The 21920-nt window shown below is 52.7% G+C and overlaps 1 protein-coding gene across 5 annotated transcripts in view; it reads right to left on the bottom strand.

Annotated features, from left to right (window-relative positions):
• Positions 1 to 15944: 15944 nt before the first annotated feature.
• The window catches only part of SYNDIG1 (synapse differentiation inducing 1), a 199584-nt gene continuing 193608 nt past the window's right edge, over positions 15945 to 21920 (bottom strand). For all 5 annotated transcript variants that reach the window (XM_054468080.2, XM_054468078.2, XM_054468077.2 and 2 more), the window contains one exon: positions 15945 to 17183. In XM_054468080.2, the coding sequence (XP_054324055.1) occupies positions 17025 to 17183 (159 nt within the window). In that variant the 3' untranslated portion in view covers positions 15945 to 17024. The remainder of the gene's footprint in view (positions 17184 to 21920) is intronic.

Below are 21920 nucleotides of genomic sequence, written 5' to 3'. Positions count from 1 at the left end.
CACTGGAGAATCTGTAAGACTCAGGGTGGGAGGGAAGATGTGTGGCAAGAGGGGCTTCCTAGGGAACCTAAATTAGGATTTCAGTTCCATGTGCGGACACTGACCCCGACCGATGCCCTGAGGAGGCCCCAGACTCATGCCCTGAGGGAACAAGTCCAGGCCTCGAGCACCCCTTGAAGCCACACGTCTCCTCCTTGGAGCAAGAGGCTGACGGTGTGGCCATGGCTTCTCCTGGGGCCTTTCTGCTTCACTCTGAGGTGCACACTGCTAAGGCCTGGGATGAGCTGAGTCTCTGAATGACCAGTACTCCTGCGTAGCCCCCTAACTGTGGTAATTCACAAAGTCCAGAGAGATACTTCACAGTTTCCTGGGTAGACCCTGAACTGTGGTAATTCACAAAGTCCAGAGAGATACTTCACAGTTTCCTGGGTAAACTCCTAACTGTGGTAATTCACAAAGTCCAGAGAGGTACTTCACAGTTTCCTGGGTAGATCCCGAACTGTGGTAATTCACAAAGGCCAGAGAGGTACTTCACAGTTTCCTGGGTAGACCCCTAACTGTGGTAATTCACAAAGGCCAGAGAGGTACTTCACAGTTTCCTGGGTAGACCCCGAACTGTGGTAATTCACAAAGGCCAGAGAGGTACTTCACAGTTTCCTGGGTGGACCCTGCACTGTGATAATTCACAAAGACCAGAGAGGTACTTCACAGTTTCCTGGGTGGACCCTGCACTGTGGTAATTCACAAAGGCCAGAGAGGTACTTCACAGTTTGCTTCCTGCTGCATGCTGACCTCCTTAGCCTTGTGCCTGTCCATGCCAGAACGCAGGTCCACAGACACAGATTGGCAAGATAAGGACTGTGTCAGTCGAGCCAGGACATTGAGTACACCCCAGCAGCAGAGTCTTGGGGACGCAGCCCCCTGAGCCCTGTGTTCCCACCTCTGGGGTCTCTGATTATCCCGTGGGATGGCTACTGCTTGAGGGCCCTGCGAGCGTCCGACAGCACAGGAGCCAGTGTGCTGTTTCTGAAGTTAGGATGCATCCGAGAGAGGGCTGGCCCTGAGGCTGGCCTGGGTCGGTGCGATGGGCTTGTCCACAGGCTGAGGCAGGGTTCTAGTCTGCAGGACCTGTGGAAGCTTTGTGCGCAGAATTTTGATAGCCACATGTGTAATTTTGTTATCGTGTGCCTGTGGTCATGTGTGTGTGTGCCTGCATAAGAGAGGGACAGAGACAGAGAGAGAGAGATTGAGAGAGAGACAGGCACACACAGAGACAGAGAGAGAGAAAAAATATGCCAGTGGGAAATATTCACTTCTGAGTCATTTATTGAAAAAAAAGGGTGAAAACCCCAAACCAGAGTAAAGTCAAGGAACAAATATCTGCTGTGCCAGCTGTGTGCAGGGATAGATCCACTGAAGAGTAGGAGAGGAGGTCAGAGCCACCTTCCTCATCGCCCAGTTTGAGCAGAACAGACGAGTGGAGAGAGCCATGCAAAATCAGCCCCTAGAGAACGCGAGTGGCACCCGGGAAGATGCCTGCTGTACAGTGAGGAGGGCGTTCAGGTGTTGAGCATCCCCATGAGTCCAGTTTTCACAGGTAGAGGTACGGGGGTGTACCTCAGAGGTCACGGCAGCCTCCACATAGGGTAGCAGGCCACTGACCTCATTGTGGTCACCTCATCTCCTTCCTCCTCCGTCATTGCATTTAGTATTCTACCCTAATGTGTGCACATCACAAGGAGAAGTGGGAGGCACTCACCTTCAAGATGTCCTTTGTTCTCTGAGTGTCTCAGCTTGGCAGGATCACTTTCACCCTAGGCCGGCTTTTGTCTGTGAGCCACTGAGATAGCTGAAGTTGCCGCCTATGGAGCTCAAAACGGAAATCCCTTCCCTGCAGTCTTGGAACAAGCCCACTTCCTTTTGTAATCAGGGGGCTTGGAGGGTCCAAGTCCAACCTCTGAGAAATCAGTGCTGGAGGCAGGACCCTAGGTTGACCATTAGTGAACAGAGCTTGGGTCCACCAATGCAGCAGAGCAAAGCCAAGGCTGACCTCGGGGCTGTGGCAAGAGAAAGTGAGGCATCAATTGCAGGGCAGCTCATGCTTTAGACCTGGCCTCAATGGCTTACAGGTAGGAGTTTTTAAAGGGAGGGAGGCAGAGGTCACAGGCAAAGTCATAAATCAATAGGTGGAGGCTGTACATTGGCTAGATCTGAAAACGTGGAACACCTCCAAGTGGGGGCCCATAGGTCACAGATGGCTAGATTCAAAGATTTTTAAACTTGCAATTGTTTAAGGAGGCAAAGCCTTGTCTAAAAATTTTGTAGCCAGCAGAAAAGAATGCTAGGTTTAGCTGGTAGACGTGACCTTCTCTTGGCCCTCAGGAAGATATTTAGAACCAAGAATGGTGGTCAGATTCCAGTCCTCAGCTCCCCCTTGTCTGAGGTCTGTGTGCCAGTGAACCCATTAGATGGGGTTCCACATTTCTGAAAAACAACCCAAGGACATATGCTAAGATGTTATCTTTAGTTTCTGTAGGAAACCAAATATTCTCGTGACTCTAACTTCCGTGGCCACTGTTTTAAGCCACTATAACCTTCTGGCTTCTCAAGTTGCTCTTTTACTTCTCAGGGCTACCTGGGTGCCTGGAAAGTCCCTTGAAGGAACTCAGGATTTTCCTTTATTTCCAGGCTTGGGGGAAGGGGTAACTGGCAGGCCCGGCAGGCCCCAAGAGGGGTCCCTGCTCCATCTCAACCCCAGAACACGGGTGATCTCAAGCTACCCCAACATCCTGGATGCTGGCCCAGGCAGCCAGTGTCATCATAAGATGATGGAAAGGGTCACTGAGACAGCAGTCCCCATGATTGATAATCCAAGGACATCTCACTCAATTCTTCATTACCAAGGCCCTGACCTCATTCCCAGCTCCCAGCTCTTACTCACTCTGAGATAGGCCACTCGTTTTGGTTTGGACAAGCTTAGCACATCATTCACCTGGAGAGGACGGGCTATGCATAAAATCGCAAATTCAATTTAATTAAATTCAACAAACATTTAATGAAGGCCTTTCCTCCACTTCATTCTAGACATTACAGCAGAGTTCCATCGTAATGATATCTAACTGACCTGCGCTCCCCGAATGCAAAGAGACAGATCTGGAGGCAGGGCTAGAAGTAGGGTGCGATTTAAATAGGTGCTTCGATCAATGAGCATTTATCCAGAGGTAACAAATGCAATCATGCCTGAAAGAAATCAATGCATTTTAAGCAAACCCATGGAAAGAATGCATGAATGATTTTAATGTTTTCCTGCCAATTACTTGGGAGTGAAGGGTTGCTGAGGGGGATGGGCCGCCCCTGCCTGGTGATGATTTCTTCAATATTCTAGAAGGAAGAATCAGAGAAGGAACTGGCGTCCCTACACAAAGACTGACTGAAGGACAATTGGAAAACTTGATGCACTGGTCTCCAGAATATGAAAATAATAATAACCGATAGAAAAGCCAGCAAGCTGGAACCTTCATGAACAGGTTGCAGTGTGGCCTGCTGCGAAGCACCCTGAGAACCCCCTTGTGGAATGGGGTCCCTTGGTGCACTGAGAGAGACTGTGCTATTGTTGTACAGATGACACTAGGTATATCATTTGCAGGGTTGTAAACCCAACATAGTTTTTGATATCAATGAAAAGAATGTAATTCTTCTATATTACATTGTTATAGCATTTTTACATTCCACATTACAAAATTACAAAGTGAATATTGACCCTATGCTGTTTTCACTTTGTGATCTCTGGAAACTACTTCCTGGCTGAGATGCATCTCCAGAGCATGACCCGAGACCTTGTGACACTGAGATACGATCTTCTTCCTCACGTGCATCGTCACTTATTGCTATCAGCTCTGGCATCTGTCACCGTGCTGGTGTGGCGACCTGAACTCATAGTCAGCCATCAGCCCAGACATCCTAAATTCCACATCTCATCTCCACAAGCCCCACGCAGCCTCTGCTGCAGGCTCCAAAAGAGGGATGTGGGCAGTGGGTTCTGGCCGTGACTTTTCCAGGCACCTGTGAGGGGTGCCAGCCAGGACGTGAGTGTCCTGAGCAACAACCCTGGGCTGGCTTCAGGCACATCTGGGTGATAGACCAGGGCCTAAGCCTCTCATCTTTCCAGGGCTTTTGTGTCAACGGCAACTGAGTTGGCTTGGGGACATCTAAAGTTACCCCCTGACCGTCTCCAGTGGCACCCCCAAGCCCGGTGGCACCCATTCCGTCGCTGCCCGTCTCTTCGAGTCCTCCCATCCTCTGTGGCTGCTGGCCCATCTGTTGGTTTGCCTGGTTGTTGTCTGCCCCCATGGAAGGAGCCTTTCCCTTACTGACCACCGTTTGAGCTCAGAGCAGCTGAGCTCAGAGCAGCTGGATCACTGGGCAGGTCTGCAACAACAGTGCATGTGGTAAGTGGTTAGGAGTCAGCCCTGCATGGCCCTCTGCTGGGAGTCAGTGGCCAGTGGGGCCTGATGTTAGAGGCTCTGGAATTTTGATTGGTCCCGGTTCCTGCAGGCTGGGGAAGTGTCAAAGAAGGGTTTCTGGAGCGTATCAGCTGGCCTTGAAAGATAGGCAGGGTGTGGTCATGGGCCGTTTATGGGCTGAGAAGGGGCTCCCACTGCCTCAGAGGCCAAGGTGCTTGGTGTGCCAGAGGCCCATCTCCTGGCAGGGTGTTGTTGGGAGGATTCAGAGTTGACCTTTGGCATTCCAGGGCAGTGGTACCCAGGGCACTCATCAGGGGTAGAAAACCTTAGTCTTATCAGATATAAGCCAGAAGAATGCGAGCTCTCTACTGGAAGGTTGAGTCTGGAAGGCCCTGAATGAATGCTAGAAAAGCCTCAGCTTATGGGGGTGGGTGGGCAGAGACTATGGGAGCTGCATGGCTGTGGCCATTCTCTGCACCTGGGATTGCCAGAGGAGGGCACCAAAAACACCCCTGGGCTGTGGAGAGGGCGGAAGCTGACCCCCGGGGCAGTCCAATTGCTCGAGACTTCTTTGTCATTTCACATTCTCCAGGGCCATTCTTTCAGGAGCTGTGGCTTCAGTGTGAGTGGGAGATCTGGCCTGGTTCGTCTTCCAAGAAGTTAAATTTGTTTCTCTAATGTTCAGGCTAAGAGGTGTTTGTTTTTCTCTTTGGTGCATAACTTAGAAGCAGCAAGTATTTTCTAGCTGCACCAACACAGTTAAGTTCTGCTGCTAGAACAACTGAGCTGAGTCTTAGTCCAGAGATCTATTTCACTGGTGAGAGGCAAGTGAAGATTGAGAGAGTTTAATTGCACAGGAAATCACAGAATGAAAAACAGTATCACCTGCCTTGGCGCTGTTCAAATCATGGTTCTGCAAACATTTACCCCAAACATTCACTACGACCTTCCTTGGAGGCTCTGCTAACAGGGACCTTCTACAGACAAACACAGGCCTCCTCTCTTTCTCAGAGGAGACTAAAGTTTGCACTGTGCTGAGGATTCCGAGTAAATTTTCTAAGCCTGTCAGACTTGTCTCCATCAAAATGAGTCCGTGTGGGCTGAAAACAGAGCTGCAGCTGCCACATAGCAAAGCGTGCTTCTTTCCTTGCAACCCTCTGCGAATTCCTGTGAGCATAGGGGCGTCTATGTCAGGAGGGATGAAGAGGATAGATGGATGCTGTGGAAGAATATTGTGGGTCCAGCAGGCAGGAGCCTAAGGAAACTCAAGGGCCCTGAGCCGCGGAGCCAGTCACTGAAAGAGGCTGAGTCCCTCATCTGTGAGGAGGGCTCAAAGTGAGCTGTGGCAAGGTGCTTCTCAAATTGGAAGATGGATTGCTGGTTTCAGTGGTGCAGGAGTCACATGGGTTAGGCTGTAGCTGCTCATGGTTATCTTTTCACCTCTTTGGGCTTCACGTTCCTAACACCTGAGTCCTAATCTCCCTGGACCTCACCAGGGGAGGCCGGTGCAGGCAAGCTCTCCAGGGAGCAGCACCAAGGTGTGTAGTGAGGAGGCTTGTACGGGGAGTGACGCCTATGAACCAGACATGGAGACTGTGGGCTTGGGCAGAAGGAGCCTTCAGGACACTGGGCAACCTCTGGACACCTCTAAGCCCAGGGTGCTGGTGGGAATAGCTGGTCTGGGTGGGAAGGGCCAGGCCTGTGCCTCCGCCTGGCCTGGTCACTGGCTAGGGCTGCCCCAGGGAAAGCAGGCTGTGGCTCTAGCACTGAAGGCTGTCAACGGCCATGCTCCTCACAGTGGGGCAGCCAGGCTAAGTGGGCTGCTTGTGGAACATGGGACTGTAGTAGCAGAAGCTGCACACACTTGGTTGGTTCTTACCCTCAGGTAGGTTCAGGCAGGACTTCATCAGTCTGAAAATCTGCCTGTCAAGTATCCCTGGCAATTCCCTAGGGGCACCCCCCAGTGTGTCTGAGCACATTCACCTATGCCATCCTTTCCAATGCTCCTCTCTGCTCCCGCCTGGGGGTCCCCCGTGTCCAGCCAGGCATCTTCACTGGTCTAAGGTCCTTGTCCTGGCAGCCCCACTGACTTCCACTTGGCTGGGGCATGCCGGTTCCCAAGGAGCTCCTCAACACAGGAGAAGATCCCTGGGGCTGAGTGGCGAAGCCTCTCTGGGTCTCTCTCACAACTCAGGCATGGCAGGGCTGCAGGCAGGCAGGGTGGGGAGCACACAGCCCCCAGCCAGGGAGCTCCTCATCGTAGAGGTCCTCTTACCCTCTGCCTGCAGGATCCTGGGGGGCAGCATCCCCAGCTCAGTCAACACAGCCAAGTCTGAATCCTGTGCAGATGCCAGCTGGAGTCTCTGCAGCCTTGGGAAGAAGGGGTCCATATACTGAACACCCACTGCCCATGTGTGTGCAGCTTGAACCCTTCATGGATCAAACACAGCACTGATGTGGGGCCCACAGATATGGGTGGACAGATAGACAGACAGATGTGGGTATGGCTGAGGGCAGCTCTGCTGGGTGGTGGTAAGGGGCTTGGCAGTGTATCTGGACAGGGAAGGGAGATGCATGAGCTTGGGTGGTGACTTGGGCTCCATTGTGTCCCCTCAAAACTCATATGGTGGAGTTCTAATCTCCAGGCCTCAGAACGTGACTATTTGGAGATAGAATCCTTAAAGAGGTGGTTAAGTTAAAATGAGGTCACTAAGGGTGGGCCTGATCCTAGATGGCTGTGTGCTTATCAGAAGACTGGGACATGTATTCGGGAGACTCAGGAAGGGGGCAGCTGCCCACAAGCCAAGGAGAGACCTCAGAAGAACCAGTCCTGCTGACAGCTGATCTGGGACTTTCAGGCTCCAGAACATGGGAAGTACATTTCTGTTGTCTAAGCCACCCAGTCTGTGATGTTTGTTACGGCAGCCCTGGCAAAGCCACACAGGCGACTCGTCAAGAGGCCGCTCTCCAGACAGGTGTGTTTTGGGTGTTTAGCCTCCTGGGGAGCCACTCGGACCTGAACTCTGACTCTGGCCTGTTGTGGACCAGCTCTGCCATCAGGCAGAGTACTGGTTCTCTGAGCCTCTGTTTCCCCATCTGTAGAGTGGGAAGGTTAAAACCCATATCCCCCTTGAGGGCTGTGGTGGGGGCTTCAGAGGGAGGGCTTGTGATGGTGTCTGCTACACACTGGCAGTGCAGGGGCCCTCTGGACACACGGGCTGCCCTCCCTTTCTTTTCTAGGACCGATCACCTTCCCCTCCAGAGAGAAGACTTGAGTTTCATCTTCCCAAGCTCAAAATACAATCTGATTGATTCTACCCAGCTGAGTGGCAGGGACCAGGAATCCCAATCAAGGGCAGTGGAGAGGGCGGGCAAGGCCTTCTCAGTCCCAGAACCTCACACCTGGAAAGCTGGGAAGGCCACACCTCCATTTCCTTTGCAAACTAGCGGCCAGCAAAGCTAATTATGCCAGAAGGCGCGTGTTGAGAGTGGAGTGTGTAGCAGTTGAGACTACCAACCTGGGATTCGGGTGGAGCTGGAGCAAAGCTGAGATTTGTACCAGCTGTGTGACCTGGGACACAGACCCCTGAGACCATGGTACAGATGAAGATGACATCATAGAATGCTCCATGATTGGCAGAACCCTCCCTCTGCACCACGTCCCTCTATCAGTGCCCCTCATCCTCAATGTGAGAATGGGCATGACGGGTCTGAAAAGGGCGAACCCCAGGCTGATTCTTCCACTGCCAGTGCCCTACTGTCAAGATGACCTTCTCGGCCCATTAGAAACAAGGCCCTGCCTTACGTACTCTGCCACAGGCAATGCTCAGCAGTGGCCATCTGAGTGACTGAAGGAGAGTGCTGTGGCCACTCACTGATCCCCTTTAGGAAGGGAGACCATCATCCAGGCGTGGGGGTCGTGGGGAGCACCTCCATCTCTCCCAAAGCTGACAGAGCTGCGCAGGCAGGGACCCGCCCCCCACACAAGCACCATGGATATGTGCACATGGGGCCAGATGCAGCATTTGCGAACGGTTGATGGGAGCCTGAGAACCGGAAGTGTCCCAAGAAGCTGGAAGAATGACTGAGTCTCCCTCAAGGTTGCTACTCCGGCCTGAGCAGCACCTCCCACCGCAAACACACGCTCTTGGACTTGGGTGGTCTACGGCCTTGACCCCTTCCCTAGGCCCCTGGCCCTGCTCTGAGGGCGCGGTGCCCATGGCCTTGATTCTGCCCCTGCACTGTCTCCAGTGAGGTTGTGCACTTCTCCAGCTCTGCCCCCTTCCTCATCTTTGTTTCCCAAGGGCCCACTATAGCTCTTGTACACAGTAGGTGCTCAGCAATGCTTGTCAAACTGCCCTGGCATTCACGAGGGGGAATGGAATGCCTGCCCCATGCATTGCACCTCTGGCTTTATTCCACAGTGATGCTGAATGACTCAGAATGAATAAACCTGCAGATAACTAAATGAAAGCCCAAACCTCCTCTGCAGCCTCTGATAGGCCTTGTCCAACCTGTTTTCAAATGCAGTCCTCTCCTAATTCATGTGGAAGGAGCGGAAGGAACCATATTTTTCTGTAAGCAGCCGTGCCCTGTGGGTCTGATTTCTTGCCCACAGCTTGCACGATGGAGAGCACATGGTTCCCAGCCTCATCTGGACCACCATCCCGGAAAGTATGGCAAGGCTGCTGGCGATGCCTGTGCCCCACCCGGTTAGACCCTGGTCCTCGCCTGCAGTGGAGTAGCTGTGGAAGGAGGCTCACCCACCACCCAGGAGACTTGAGTCCCCACCTACCATGACCTGGCTGACTTGGGCTCATGCCCTTCTTGTGGGGCCCTGTCTCTGTCCTCTGTGGATGAGACCCACAGCCCTTTCTGGATCAGAGGATTTCTGGGACTCAGTGATTGAGCGGCCCTGAAAGCTTTCTCTACAAAGCCCCAGGCCACCTCCAGTGGGAGGCTGTGTCTATTTCACTGCTCCCGTTTGATGGGAATCGGCACACTGCTGGTGAAGGCAGGTGGAGGTGTGCACCAGGCAGCTGAAGCGATGTTCGACTCCACGGGCTTCTTGCAGGGCTCAGAGGAGGGGGTGGCTCCCTTGTTCCCTCTCTCTGCTTTCCCTTCCTCTCTTCAGCTAAACTATGATGGGGGTGTTCAGGGAAGCCCTTTCATAGGTCTGTGAGTGGATTCCAAGCTTACTTGGCAGTTTCCATCTGGGTGGTGCCTAATTCAGAGCCAATTTTCAAAATGTGAATGTTTGTGTTGTGAGTAACCAACCCGGGTGGAATAGTGCAGGGTTTCTCAGCATTGCTGAGGTTTGGGGTCAGCTAGCTCTCTTTGTGGGGGTTGTCCTGGGCATTGTAGTATGTTGAGCAGCATCCCTGACTCTATCCATAAGAGGGGTAGTTGTGATAACCAAAAATGTCTCCCCAAACATTCACAAGTATCCCCCGGGAGTGGGTACAAAGCTGACACCGGTTGCTGATTCTATTTGCTATCAGACCTCGTTTATCCCCGAGCACAGGTGGCTGACTCAGGCCCCCGGCTTCATATTCTCCCGGCCTGTGCCTTCCACATCAACCACTGCAATCACCACTTTCTTGTGAACTGGACTCAGATGAAGCCTTGGGGTGGGGTTTGTGGGGAGGTCCCTTTCATGCCTGAAAGGCTGCACCTGCTCCAGGGGAAGCCACACATCAGGGCAGGGCATTTGGAAGAAGCCTGACACCCCCAGCTTCTCTCCTGGTGCAAATCATCCTGGTGCCACATACTCCCCAAAGGGGATGCTCAGTGCAGGGGTGGACACAGCCAGGCAACCTCTTTGCTGGGGTCTCAGTGGGACGAGACTCAGGGAGTGCTGTGGCCATCTTGCAACCGTGATTGTGGAGCACTGGCCTCACTGCTCCTTGGCTGAGCCCAAGGCTGGGTTTGTCACCCAAGGGTGTTGAGGAAAACAGCCTTTTGAGTTCCATTTCAGATGTGGCACAGGACTGCTGAGAATATGAAACAGACCAGTTTGCAATGCATTCTTCAAATTTAAGGTATGTATTATTTTTAAAGCACCTATTATTTGAGAATCCACAAACGCTGGATGGAGAGTTGGTTTAGAACACCTGAACAGCTGGATTCTTCTCTGGGAGTAATAACAAAGCTTTACATTTAATTCCTTCCCATTGTTCCATTATGGACTAAAAGGAAGGGCAAGTAAGCCTCATCTCTTTTCTATGTTAAAGACCATGGCTGGACAGTGACCATCCCTCGTTGCTAATGACAGAAAGACGTCTTGAGAGAATAATGGAAGACTTGCTCGCTGTGCTAAGCAGGAGAGGTCCCCCAGCTCCTCAGCAGCCCTTCCGCCAATTCAGCCCTCAGCAAGTTGGAGCCCACCTTAGCATATTCTTCCTACTTAGCAGGAACACTTCATCAGCCAATTCAGTAGAAAAATAGATGCTGCTTAAAATGTGCCAACTCTATCCAGGGAATGAAGACATTAGCTCAGGTGACTTAGGGGAACTGGGACCATCTTGTTCCACCTGCACATCTTGAATGGTGTAATAAAATAGTTGAAACCCAAATATGGATGCTCTGGCATATATACACAACAGATCCAAATCATTGACCATTTTTTGGCTGAGTCATGAGTTGGACTGGTGTCCTGAGGTGTCATAAGCAAAGGCTGATGAGAATGGAGAGCCCTGGCTTAGAGCTGGAGGAAGTGGGGCAGATACCGTGATTTTGTGTCACCTCTCTCTCTCTTAAATATCTTATTGCTATCTCTGTCTATGTACATTCAAATTTGCCCCCAAAGACCTGGTTTCAGTAAAAAGCAAAGTGCAATCCCCTAGACGCAGTAGGAGGTGCAGGGGATAAGCCCTCCAGGACCTATCTGGCACCTCCCAGAGCACCTTGTTTTCACTCAGCCTTTACTGACTGAGAGTAGGCCCGGTTGTTGAATTCTCTCTGTCCTGGGCAAGTGCAGCCCTGGGCTCATTCTGTGCTAGAGCAAAGGGCATGCGGGTGACGGAGGAGATTGACGACATGCTCAGCTAAGAGGACACTTGTCTCACAGTCTGGAGCCTGGATCTGCCATGTTTGCCCCTGCATTGCTGGGGCGGGTGCAGTGGCACTGAGAAGCCAGGTCTGATGCCAGGGCAGCCACAGCACTTGTCCTGGATTGGAGCAGAGGCAGAAATCTCAAGAACAGATGAAGGCAACTATTGAGATCTAATGTGGGAAGTGTGTGCCTGTGGCTCCTTGTTGTGATATTTGAACACAACATGGTGACTGTAGACATACATTAGGCAATTGAGTTGCCTGCAATGAAAGTCAGAGAGGACCTTGGTCAGAATCAGGGCGAAGACATTGTCCTTGTCACTCCTGACTAATGGCTTTAGGGCCATGATGGGAAGGCCTGGCAGTGGATGCTCCAGCTGCGCTGGAGTGTGTGAGTGAGCACGTGAGCCTGCCCTGAGAGCCCTGGGAAAGAGCCTGCCTTGGGAGCCCTGCACACCAGCCCACCCTGGGACCCCACCCTGGGAGCTCTGTGCACTAGCCCACCCTGGGAGCCCTGCACAGGAGCCTACCCTGGGACCCCACCCTGGGGTCCCACCCTGGGAGACCTGGGCATGAGCCCACTCTGGGAGCCCTGGGTACCAGCCTGCTCTGGGAGCCGAGCACAGGTCTCGTGGATTCAGCTCTTGGCATTCCTCATTCTCTCCTGTGGCGCCTCCAGCATGTGCAGCCATAGGCACTGTGGTGGGTCCGTGGCCTCTGCTGGACAGAAGCAACCAGAGGCAGCTGTCAACAGTGGCTAGAGGCCCTTCAGGCCACCCTCTGACCAGCGTGAGAGGCTCACAATGGGCATCCTGGAGCGGGTGTGGGTCAGTGTCCCCAGTGTGAAGGCCAGGACTCAACCCTGCCTGCACGCTGCTGTCCTTGGGCCTTGAAAGGTTTCCTGAAGAAAGCTGTCCTACCCCATGGGCCTTCAAAACCAAATAAACCAAACCAAAATGAAACAAAACAAACAAAACACACCAAACAGCATCAGCAGGAGCAGCAACAAAACCCAAAGGATTGAGCCCTTGGCCTTTCTCCTGGAGTAGAGGCTGGTTTCCCAGTTTTCAGCTCAAGCAAATACAGGTTTCCCCGCAGCATGAATCGCCCCTCTCCTGTTGTTTGGGTTTGGAAAGCCAAGCCCGGCCCCACCCACTGGGAATGTCTCTAGTCTGGTGCTTCTGCGTGGAGTCACCCACATTCACACCCATCTGCTTCTTTTCCACCTGGTAGATTTGGGCAAATCCTTAGAGCCCTCAGGGTCTTCCCCTGCCCAGGGGGGTCATCCCATTATGCATACCTGCCTGGAGCTCCATCCCAGCCACCCCCATCCCCTCGTGCATGGGGCAGCTGTACTCAACCTTCTCATTTCCCAGGACCCTGTTCTGATGCCCCATGCCATGCCCGTCCTTCACTCCTGTGAGAAAGTGAAGCCACCCCTGTGGTCCTGAGTCCTGCGGCACCTTAAATGCATGGTCAGTAGCTCCTGCCCCTTCTTCCTCTCCCCACAGGGACCTTTGACTCTTTCCTGTGAGGCTCAGGCAGTTGACAAATTCATTACTCAATGGACATGCTTGTTTGGCAGGGAGCCTGCAGTCTGAAGACCTCCTTTGTCTTGGTCTAGCATCCACCGTTACTTTCAAAGATGAGCAGAATATTCAGACAAGAGCCTCAGGGGAGTGAAGCCCCCACCCCTTGGACAGCCAAGCTCCCTCTGAAGAGGAGGGAGGAACTTCCAGGAGGTCACGGGGGTGGGGACAGCACAGCCACCGCCGGTGCAATTGATCCCAGTGTTATCAGCACAAAGCAGCGCACGGAAGCATCCCTAGGTAGGAGATGGGACGGCCATGATTTCCAAGGGTTTGGTCTCCGCTCAGGCTATGAAGGGACAGTTAATGGCTTATTGGCAAATTGGATCAACAGATGTCAGTACCGATGGCAACTAATGCAGGTGGACTTTGAGGGAAAGAGGGAATCACAAAAATGTCCTCATAAGGACAGGCATTTCAGCCCATCCACTAGGAACCTCTAAGGGATGCTATGAAACCTCAGGGGTCAGATCCTGAACTTAGGCCACGGCTCTGGAGGGTGGCTTTGGCCATGGCCTCAGCGCAGGCTCCACTTGACATTGGTATCCAGGGTGTGGGAGCGGCGATTGGCAAGCAGGAAGATTGCTCCACTGGTCATTTTAAACCCAGAGGCTGCTGCAGAGGGCAGGGCCACCTGCAGAGCTAGCTGAATTTGAGGGAAGCCCTGTCCCAGCTCTGGAGGGGCTGGTCCTGGTGTCAGGGGGCCTGGTTCCTGGTTAGCTGTGTGGCCTGTCTGTGGCAGCTGCAGATGGCATGGTGACCAATGATGGGTCCTCCCTCACCATGTTCTCCTCAGAACCCACTGTAGTTCCCTGGGAATAGCTGGGGTATGACACCTGGTCAAATCAGTTGGGACACTTGCTGAAGCTGGGGACGCCTGGGGAGGCCGGGGTACCTGGGGAGGCGGGGATGCCTGGGGAGGCGGGAGTATCTGGGGAGGCGGGGATGGCTTGGGAGGTGGGGGCGCCTGGAGAGGTGGGGGTACCTGCCTGGGGAGGAGGTGGGGACACCTCCCTCCTGGGACTATTGAGAGGATGAGGCGAGGTCATGTGTGCCTGGCATAGCTGTGCTTAGTGGATGCCACGTGGGCCTAACAGCAATGATGCAGGTTTAGGGAGGTGCAGGTCACTTCGACACATTCGGAAGATGGCTCAGCTGACAGCAGTCACTAACACAACCACCAAAGATGATCTTCAGTCACTTTCCCTGCCGCCAAGGCCAAGCCATTCGCAGGGCTGCCACACACTGTGCCTAGCTGCCAGGTGAGCTGCTGGGCCCCATGGCTGCCTTCAGCTGGCCCTGTCCCTTGTGCCTACCTAAGACCATTTACACCCATAGGTAAAGCCTTTGAGAAAGACTTGGCAGAGCTTGACAACTTAGGGCCAAGCCCCTGGGAACTGAGGCTTTTCCATCTGGAAATACAGAGGCTGGAATAAGATGGGCAGTTGGTCTAGCAGAGGTAAAGTACCTGGAACTGAGGGCCTGGCTTAGGGTGACTGTGACAGTATAGACAGAAATGATGGGTGTGGATATACAGACAGGTTCTACTTCTTTACCACATCCAAAGGTATGCACCTTTGGGGAGCCTTTGAACTTAAAATGGATCATTTCAGGACAAGTACAAAGAAGCCCATTTGACACAATGACTTGTGATAAATGAACCCTGAGCGATGGAGGGACACAGATCAGCCATGGGACAGCCAGCCAAGGACATGATAGTAACCATGACCACCTGCTCCTGCCAGGCGTGATGGTCTGTGCCTCGTGCCTTCCCCAGCAACCCCACAAAATGGGGTTTATTGATTATCCTCTCCAAGAGACGAAGCTCAAAATGGGCCTTATTGATTATCCTCTCTTAGAGACGAAGCTCAGAGAAGTGTAGACTTTTTTTTTTTTTTTTGATGGAGTCTTGCTCTGTCTGGCCCAGGCTGGAGTGCAGTGGCACAATCTCAGCTCACTATAACCTCCGCCTCCCAGGTTCAAGCGATTCTCCTGCTTCAGCCTCCCGAGTAGCTGGGATTACAGGCATGCACCAACATGCCCGGCTAATTTTTTGTATATTTAGTAGATACAGGGGTTTCACCATGCTGGTCAGGCTGGTTTCAAACTCCTGACCTCGTGATCCATCCTCCTCGGCCTCCCAAAGTGCTGGGATTACAGGCGTGAGCCACTGTGCCCTACCGAGGTGTAAACCTTTACCCAAGATCACACAGCTAGAAAGTAGCACAGGTGGATTCAAATCCAGGTTGGTTTGAACCTAAACCTATGCCCTCCATGGCCGGTGACTCTAACTCCTACAGGGGTGTGGCTGGCTTCCCTGTCTACTTCTTAGGGTTAACATCCTACAGTGCTTGTGAACCACCCAGGAGAGACAAATGCTAGATGGATCTCAAATTTGACCCGAGAAGACAGTGCTAATAATTTTCAGAATATTAAATGTTCGAGGTCAAGGAGGAGAGTGTCAGGCAGAAGGATCAAACCCAGAGACCTTAGTCCAGGGCAGTGGTTCTCAAACTTGGCTTCATGTTGCAGTTACCAGGCCACATCCTGACCCATCAAGTCAGCCTGGGGCTGACCCAGGCCTCAGGAATTTGCTAATTGCTGCCGGTGGAGCCACTGTCCTGGAGAGGGGGTCTCTGTGTCCACTGAGGGGATTAGGACGATCATATTTACTGGTGGAAATTGAAGTGGCAGGGACTTCGGTTCTCCTTTAGACCCCCCTACTATTTCAGCTGTGGAGGCCTGGGTGGCTCTGCCGTTCCTTAAACCACAAGGAGAAAGTATAAATGAAACCCAACGACAGCTATTCATCAGAAAGAAAAGTCTTAAGCGAAAAAGCTAAAAGATAATTTTTTGTTAAGTAATGAACACTCGTAAAACAGCAATGAAATGGTATTAAAATGTCTGTGATTACTTATTTCTCAGCATTCATCTGGTAACTTAAGCAGCATGAAGCAAGAGTTGCACTTTAAAAAATGACAAGAAAATAGCTATTCATTTAGTCGACAGAGTAAGGCCCATCTCGTTTCCAGGATCACTAGTTTCTGCTTATGACGGGGTGAGCATCCGCCAGCGCGGTGATTGGGAGGCGCCCCTGTGTCTTTAGGCTGAGGCAGTGCCCATAGCTGCAGTGCCTCGAGTTTCTGGAGCAACCGCGGGGCTCTTTCTTGAGGAGTCTTGGGAGGGGCGGTGGCCTGCCTCCCCATTCTAGATCAGCAAGGTCCCAAGAGTGCGTATTGCTGCGGGGTAGCTGTGGAGTGTAGACACGTTCCGGAGGTGGCTCGACATCCTGAGGCTGGGGTGGTGTGAAGGGAAAGAAAGAGGGGCAGGTCCTGGGCTTTGCTGGCTCTGCTTCTCAGGGTCAGGCCAATGGGTCTGCAGAGCAGTGCAGCGGGGATCCTGCCAGCCGTGGGGTCGCCTCTTTCTTCCCAGCCCCATTCTCGTCTTGCAGGGAAGGCGTGTGGACTCGGGGGGGGCACAAAGGACTCTAGCAGGGCCACAGACAGAAGAGTGACGTGTCCCTTGTCCTCTGCCTATTGCACCGTATTCCATAAAAAATAAACACTTTTTTGGACTGTTTGTATATTGCTAATGCGGTGGCACTCTGGGCACTGGCAGGCTGCAGAGAGCCGCGCTGCCATTCATCCACCAGAATCCATCCAGAGACAGCCTTGCGGGCTGGGATCTTTGGAGCTTTCCTTTGGAAGGATTAGCAGTGCCCGTCTGTCTGGTGCTCTACACAGTGCTGTGAACATGAAATTAAAGGATAAAAACAAAAGAAATCCATGGGTAGGAAATCCCAGGGCTTCGTGGCATCATTTGGCAATCATTTGTACTGTACAGCATCATGCGGTATGCCTGCTTCCTCCACATACACACAGACCTGGCCCCGGGTGCTCCCCCTCCGTTCGCAGGAAGCTCACAGGTGGTTGTTCTTGGAGAGGTAGGCGATGAGGGCCACGGCCACGCCCACATAGATGCCAGTCCCAATGGTGATGGACAGCACTGCCAGGAATAGGGCCCGCCGGGAGCTGGTGCTGGCCTGGTGCAAGTCCCCCTTGGCTACGGCTTTGTTGGTCTGCAGAGTTGGAGAAGAAAAAGGAAGTCATTGTAAGCAAGTTGGAACAAGCAGTGAGTGGAGGGCTCATCTACGGCTCCTGATTCAGAAAAAGGCATTGTTGATGCAGAGAAGGCTGAGGGGGAAACTGTGCTCACCCCTGCTATGACCAGGGCAGTTCTTTAACTGCAAGAAACAAATGTGGGGCTGGGGCCTGCTGCTGCTCCCCCACATCGCAGGGAAGACAGACTTCTTTTCTACTTGGCCCCAAGGGAATAAGAGAAGGCTGGGAGTAGCCCAACTGAGTTCCATCAGTGTGGGGTCTGGGATCTCCAGCACCAGTATTGAGGGATGGGCTAGATATGACTCCTCCAGTGCTGCTCTTTCTACCAAAGAACGGTGTGCTTGTTTATTTGAATAACTCGTAATTTTCTAAAGCATATTTCTACCTATCTTATTGAATCTCTGCTACCCACTGGAGGTGTGCAGAAGGCAATGACAGTTCTCATTTCCCCTAGAGAAACTCCGGCAACACTGGAGGACGCCTGAAACCTTCCTCCTCAGCTGCCTCACCTGCTGTGGCCATGAGTCATTCACTTCCTGATGGTCCCCACCCTGGACATGGTTGGCGTTAGTAAAATTCATCCATCAATAAAATCATTTGATATAAAACTAACACCTATATTCCAGAGTGCTCAGTGACATAACCAGGTGTTGGTGTAATCAAATTCATGATTCTTGGGGTCATAAGGAGATGGAAACATGGGAGTTTTGGAGGCCACCATGGAGGGACCCCCGGAGTAAAATGGCTCATTTGGCAGATGGGGTGGGATGCTACCAAAGCACTGAGCCACGGGAGCCCACGTGATGCTGAGGAGGGTTGACCCCCAAGCCACCCTCGGGCCCCCTGTGGTCAGGACTACCCTGGCAGAATGTCCTAGCTCATTCTCATGGCCGTCTCCAGAAAGCCAGCTTTCTACCAGGTCCCATTTCCACCTGAGGTCAGTGACATTACTAGGTTTTATAGGTGAGTATGGGAGTCGGCATGTCGTTTGCTCAAACACACCAGCTAAAACACACCAACACCTCTGCAGTGGACAAGAAAGGCTCACACTCAGAGATGACTCATGACATGAACCTGCATTTTCCACGGTCTCTGAGCTCTGGAAGTCTGTGTCGTGTGGGGAAGGGATTCCTGGTGCTGCTTGGCTTCCTTCTCGCTCCCCTAACTTTCGGATCTTAAAAGCTAGTTTTTATTTTTTTCCTCCCCAACTTTTTGTCTTGGAACTGAGCTTGAGAGCTCACTGTGGACAATTCCGGAGGGAGCAGAGATAAAGGGATGCAAAATGGGAAGCCTCCTAGGACAATGAATGAATAAATGAATGAATGAATGAATGAAGTCATGATGAGCCAAGTCTGTTTCATGCAGCAGCGCTCCCACACACGCCCACATCTCAAAACACAATTTCTTGTAATTGCCTTTCCTTAGCACTAACTGAAAGAGCCATCTCTCATTAGGGTCATGGGTTTGTGTTCCTGCCACGATCACCAGCCTTAGTGCCATCCCCATGGCTATGCAAAGGGGTGTGGAGAGGAAGGTGGAGCCGCTACAGCTGCCTGGGCACTTGACAGCAGCATTCCCTGACCCCGGCGGGAACACCCATGCTGGGCTTCCCAAGCTCATGAAGGCTCACACATCTGAGTACCCACTTGTGGAATAGTTGCCTTCCTGCTCACTTGTAAGCTCCCCAAGGCAGAGCCCATGTCTCTCTTGTGTGTTGTGGTCTCCCTGGGGCCTGGGCTGGGCTCTGGCGGGATAGGAGGAACGCGATACTTCTCTAACTGGGGCACGGTTCCAGTCTCTCTGGTGACGTTGAGGAGGAAGGCAGTGGCATGGGGCTGCCTCTTGACCACAGTTCTGGCGCAACTCTGCAGGTTCTGCACATACACGCACCAGAGCTCTCATGCTCAAGCTGGTGTGTCTGCTTGAGAACCACATTTGCTCTTTATTCTCATTCTCCATGCTGGGGGAACTTGATCCGCCGGTTCATATGTTTGGCTCTAACAAGAAACCTAGAGAATGTGGTGTGTTAGGGTCCTGATCGTGGGAGATATGTCAGAAACAGCAAACAGATGCAGCCTTAGCAAGCAGGCTGCCTTCAGCAATGTCACTCAGCATCTGTGTGTCATAGAAGCCAGAGTTTCTGGGGTGCCCACTCCCACAAGGCAGAGACGTCATTTACATACACAAAACACACAACGTGGTCTAATGAAGGTGATTTACCTGACGTGAACCTTTTGTTTCAGAAAATGGATAACTGTGGCTGTGAAACAGCTTGCCCATTCCTTTGACAGGGTGCAAATGGGAAGACTCGTTTCCATCCTGACAGCTGCTGGACGAAAGCTCCCGGCTCTTTGACAAGCTTTTTTGCTGTGCATGAGGGCAGGGAAAACTGACCTGAGTCTAAGAGTCTCTGAGCTGAAGGCAAGGCTTTGCGTGTAGGTGCAAAAAAGTTTGTCAAGATTGTTATTTCTTGAGGCTGGTTTTCCTTCCCTGCTCTTTTGCCAACAGATTGCGAGTGAAGTTTGTCACTTTCTTTATTGGCCTTTCATGGAAAATAAGTGCAGGTGGTTAGAAAGTGCGGGTGGTTGGGGAAGCCCCAAGCAGTGCCCAGTGCCTGCACCTTGTGCCAGCGGTGGGCTGGGGGTAGGGGCTCAGCAGGACCCAAAGACACTATTTCTGCACTGTGAGGGCTCTTCAGAGAAAGTGTTTCAGCTCACAGCACAGGCAGAGCCTTAACAGCCCAGGGCACAAGGACTCATCATTGAGAACACAGGAAGCACCCGGGCTCCATCGGCAGGGCTGGCTGCAGGGCATCAGACATAGCCCCCAAGGGAGATGTCCTGCAACCTGAAACCCACCAGTCACTGAGCTCCTGCACAGCCCACATTGGAGCATGATGTGTGCACTGTGGTTCTGGAATTAAAAGACCTGCTTTCTCTTCCCTAGTTGCAAAGATATGTAGAAGACCCGATTTTTAAATTGAAGAGTAAAAGTAAACGTGCGCCATAGCAATGACAGTTATGGAAGCACCCCCTTCCCGTCCCTCAAGTGCAGAGCTGTTCACACTGAGGAAATAAAAGTTACACAAGCAGAGGATGGACAGCCAGAACAAACGTGCTTTGGCTGAAGTTGTCACCATTAGAACTGAGGTCCAGCCACCTCGTACCACCGCTGGGTCACACCTCCTTAGGTTGAATGGTCACTACCAAGTGGCCAAGTCAAAGGAACTGGCTGTCAAAGGACCGAGAGCTGTTGATCCACATGTAAAGGTCATGTTGCTCATGGCTTCGTGATGAGAAATGACCAGTTTGTGGAGGGACAAAGTCAATTTGCATTCCATGGGTGGTAGTGTTTAATGCTGAAACCCACCAGCAATTCTCTCTGGTGGAACCCCCTGCCCTGCCCATTGGTCACATTTTGGGGAATGGTTCTATCTGAAGGGAGTGGCTTCTTGTGAAGGTGGCAGAGAGGTCTGGGAGTCGGTTCTAGGCCCTGCTTCCTTCTGACGCTCCTGGTGGATCCAGGTCTTGCTCTAGTTGGGGGAGTGGCCAGGCTGCCCTTGCCCAGTCCCCTCGTGTCTCCTCTTCTCATGCCCACCTGAGGTACCTGGTTTATCCACGAATGTATCTTGGCATATGCTGGCATGCTGAAGGCCTGTCCTTCCCTCCCTCCTCCCTCCCTCCTCCTTTCCTTACTTTTTCCTCCCATCTCCCTCCTCCCTCCCTCCTTCCTCCTTTTTTCCTCCCTCCCTCCTTCCTCCTTTTTTCCTCTCTCCCTCCTTCCTCCCTCTTCCCTCCCTCCTCCCTCCCTCCTCCCTCCTCCCTCCCTCCTTCCTCTTCCCTCCCTCCTTTCTGCCTCCTCCCTCTTTCCTCCCTCCTTCCTCCCTCTTCCCTCCCTCTTTCGTAACTCCTCCTTCTTTCTTCCCTCCTCCCTCCCTCCTTCCTCCCTCTTCTCTCCCTCTTCCTTCCCTCCTTCCTACCTCCTCCCTCCCTCCTTCCTTCCTCTTCCCTCCCTCCTTCCTCCCTCCTTCCTTCCTCTTCCCTCCCTCCTTCCTCCCTCTTCTCTCCCTCTTCCTTCCCTCCTTCCTACCTCCTCCCTCCCTCCTTCCTTCCTCTTCCCTCCCTCCTTCCTCCCTCTTCCCTCTCTCTTTCCTACCTCCTCCTTCTTTCCTCCCTTCTTCCTCCCTCTTCCCTCCCTCCTTCCTACTTCCTCCCTCTTTCCTCCTTCCTTCCTCCCTGTTCCCTCCCTCCTTCCTAACTCCTCCTTCTTTCCTCCCTCCTCTCTCCCTCCTCCCTCCCTCCTCCCTCCCTCTTTCCTACCTCTTCCCTCCCTCCTTCCTACCTTCTCCCTCTTCCCTTCCTCCTCCCTCCCTCTTTCCTACCTCTTCCCTCCCTCCTTCCTACCTTCTCCCTCTTCCCTTCCTCCTCCCTCCCCCCTCCCTCCCTTCTTTCTCCATCTTCCCTTCTTCCTTCCTACCTCCTCCCTCCTCCTTCCTTCCTCCCTGTTCCCGCCCTCCTTCTTAACTCCTCCTTCTTTCCTCCCTCCTCCCTCCCTCCTTCCTACCTCTTCCCTCTCTCCTTCCTATCTTCTCCCTCTTCCCTCCCTCCTCCCTCCCTCTTCCCTCTCTCCTTCCTACCTTCTCCCTCTTCCCTCCCTCCTCCCTCCCTCCTTCCTACCTCTTCCCTCTCTCCTTC

This window comes from Pongo pygmaeus, chromosome 21, assembly GCF_028885625.2.
Source record: "Pongo pygmaeus isolate AG05252 chromosome 21, NHGRI_mPonPyg2-v2.0_pri, whole genome shotgun sequence".
NCBI classification, from domain to species: Eukaryota; Metazoa; Chordata; class Mammalia; order Primates; family Hominidae; genus Pongo; species Pongo pygmaeus.
This window is presented reverse-complemented; position numbering and strand designations above follow the sequence as displayed.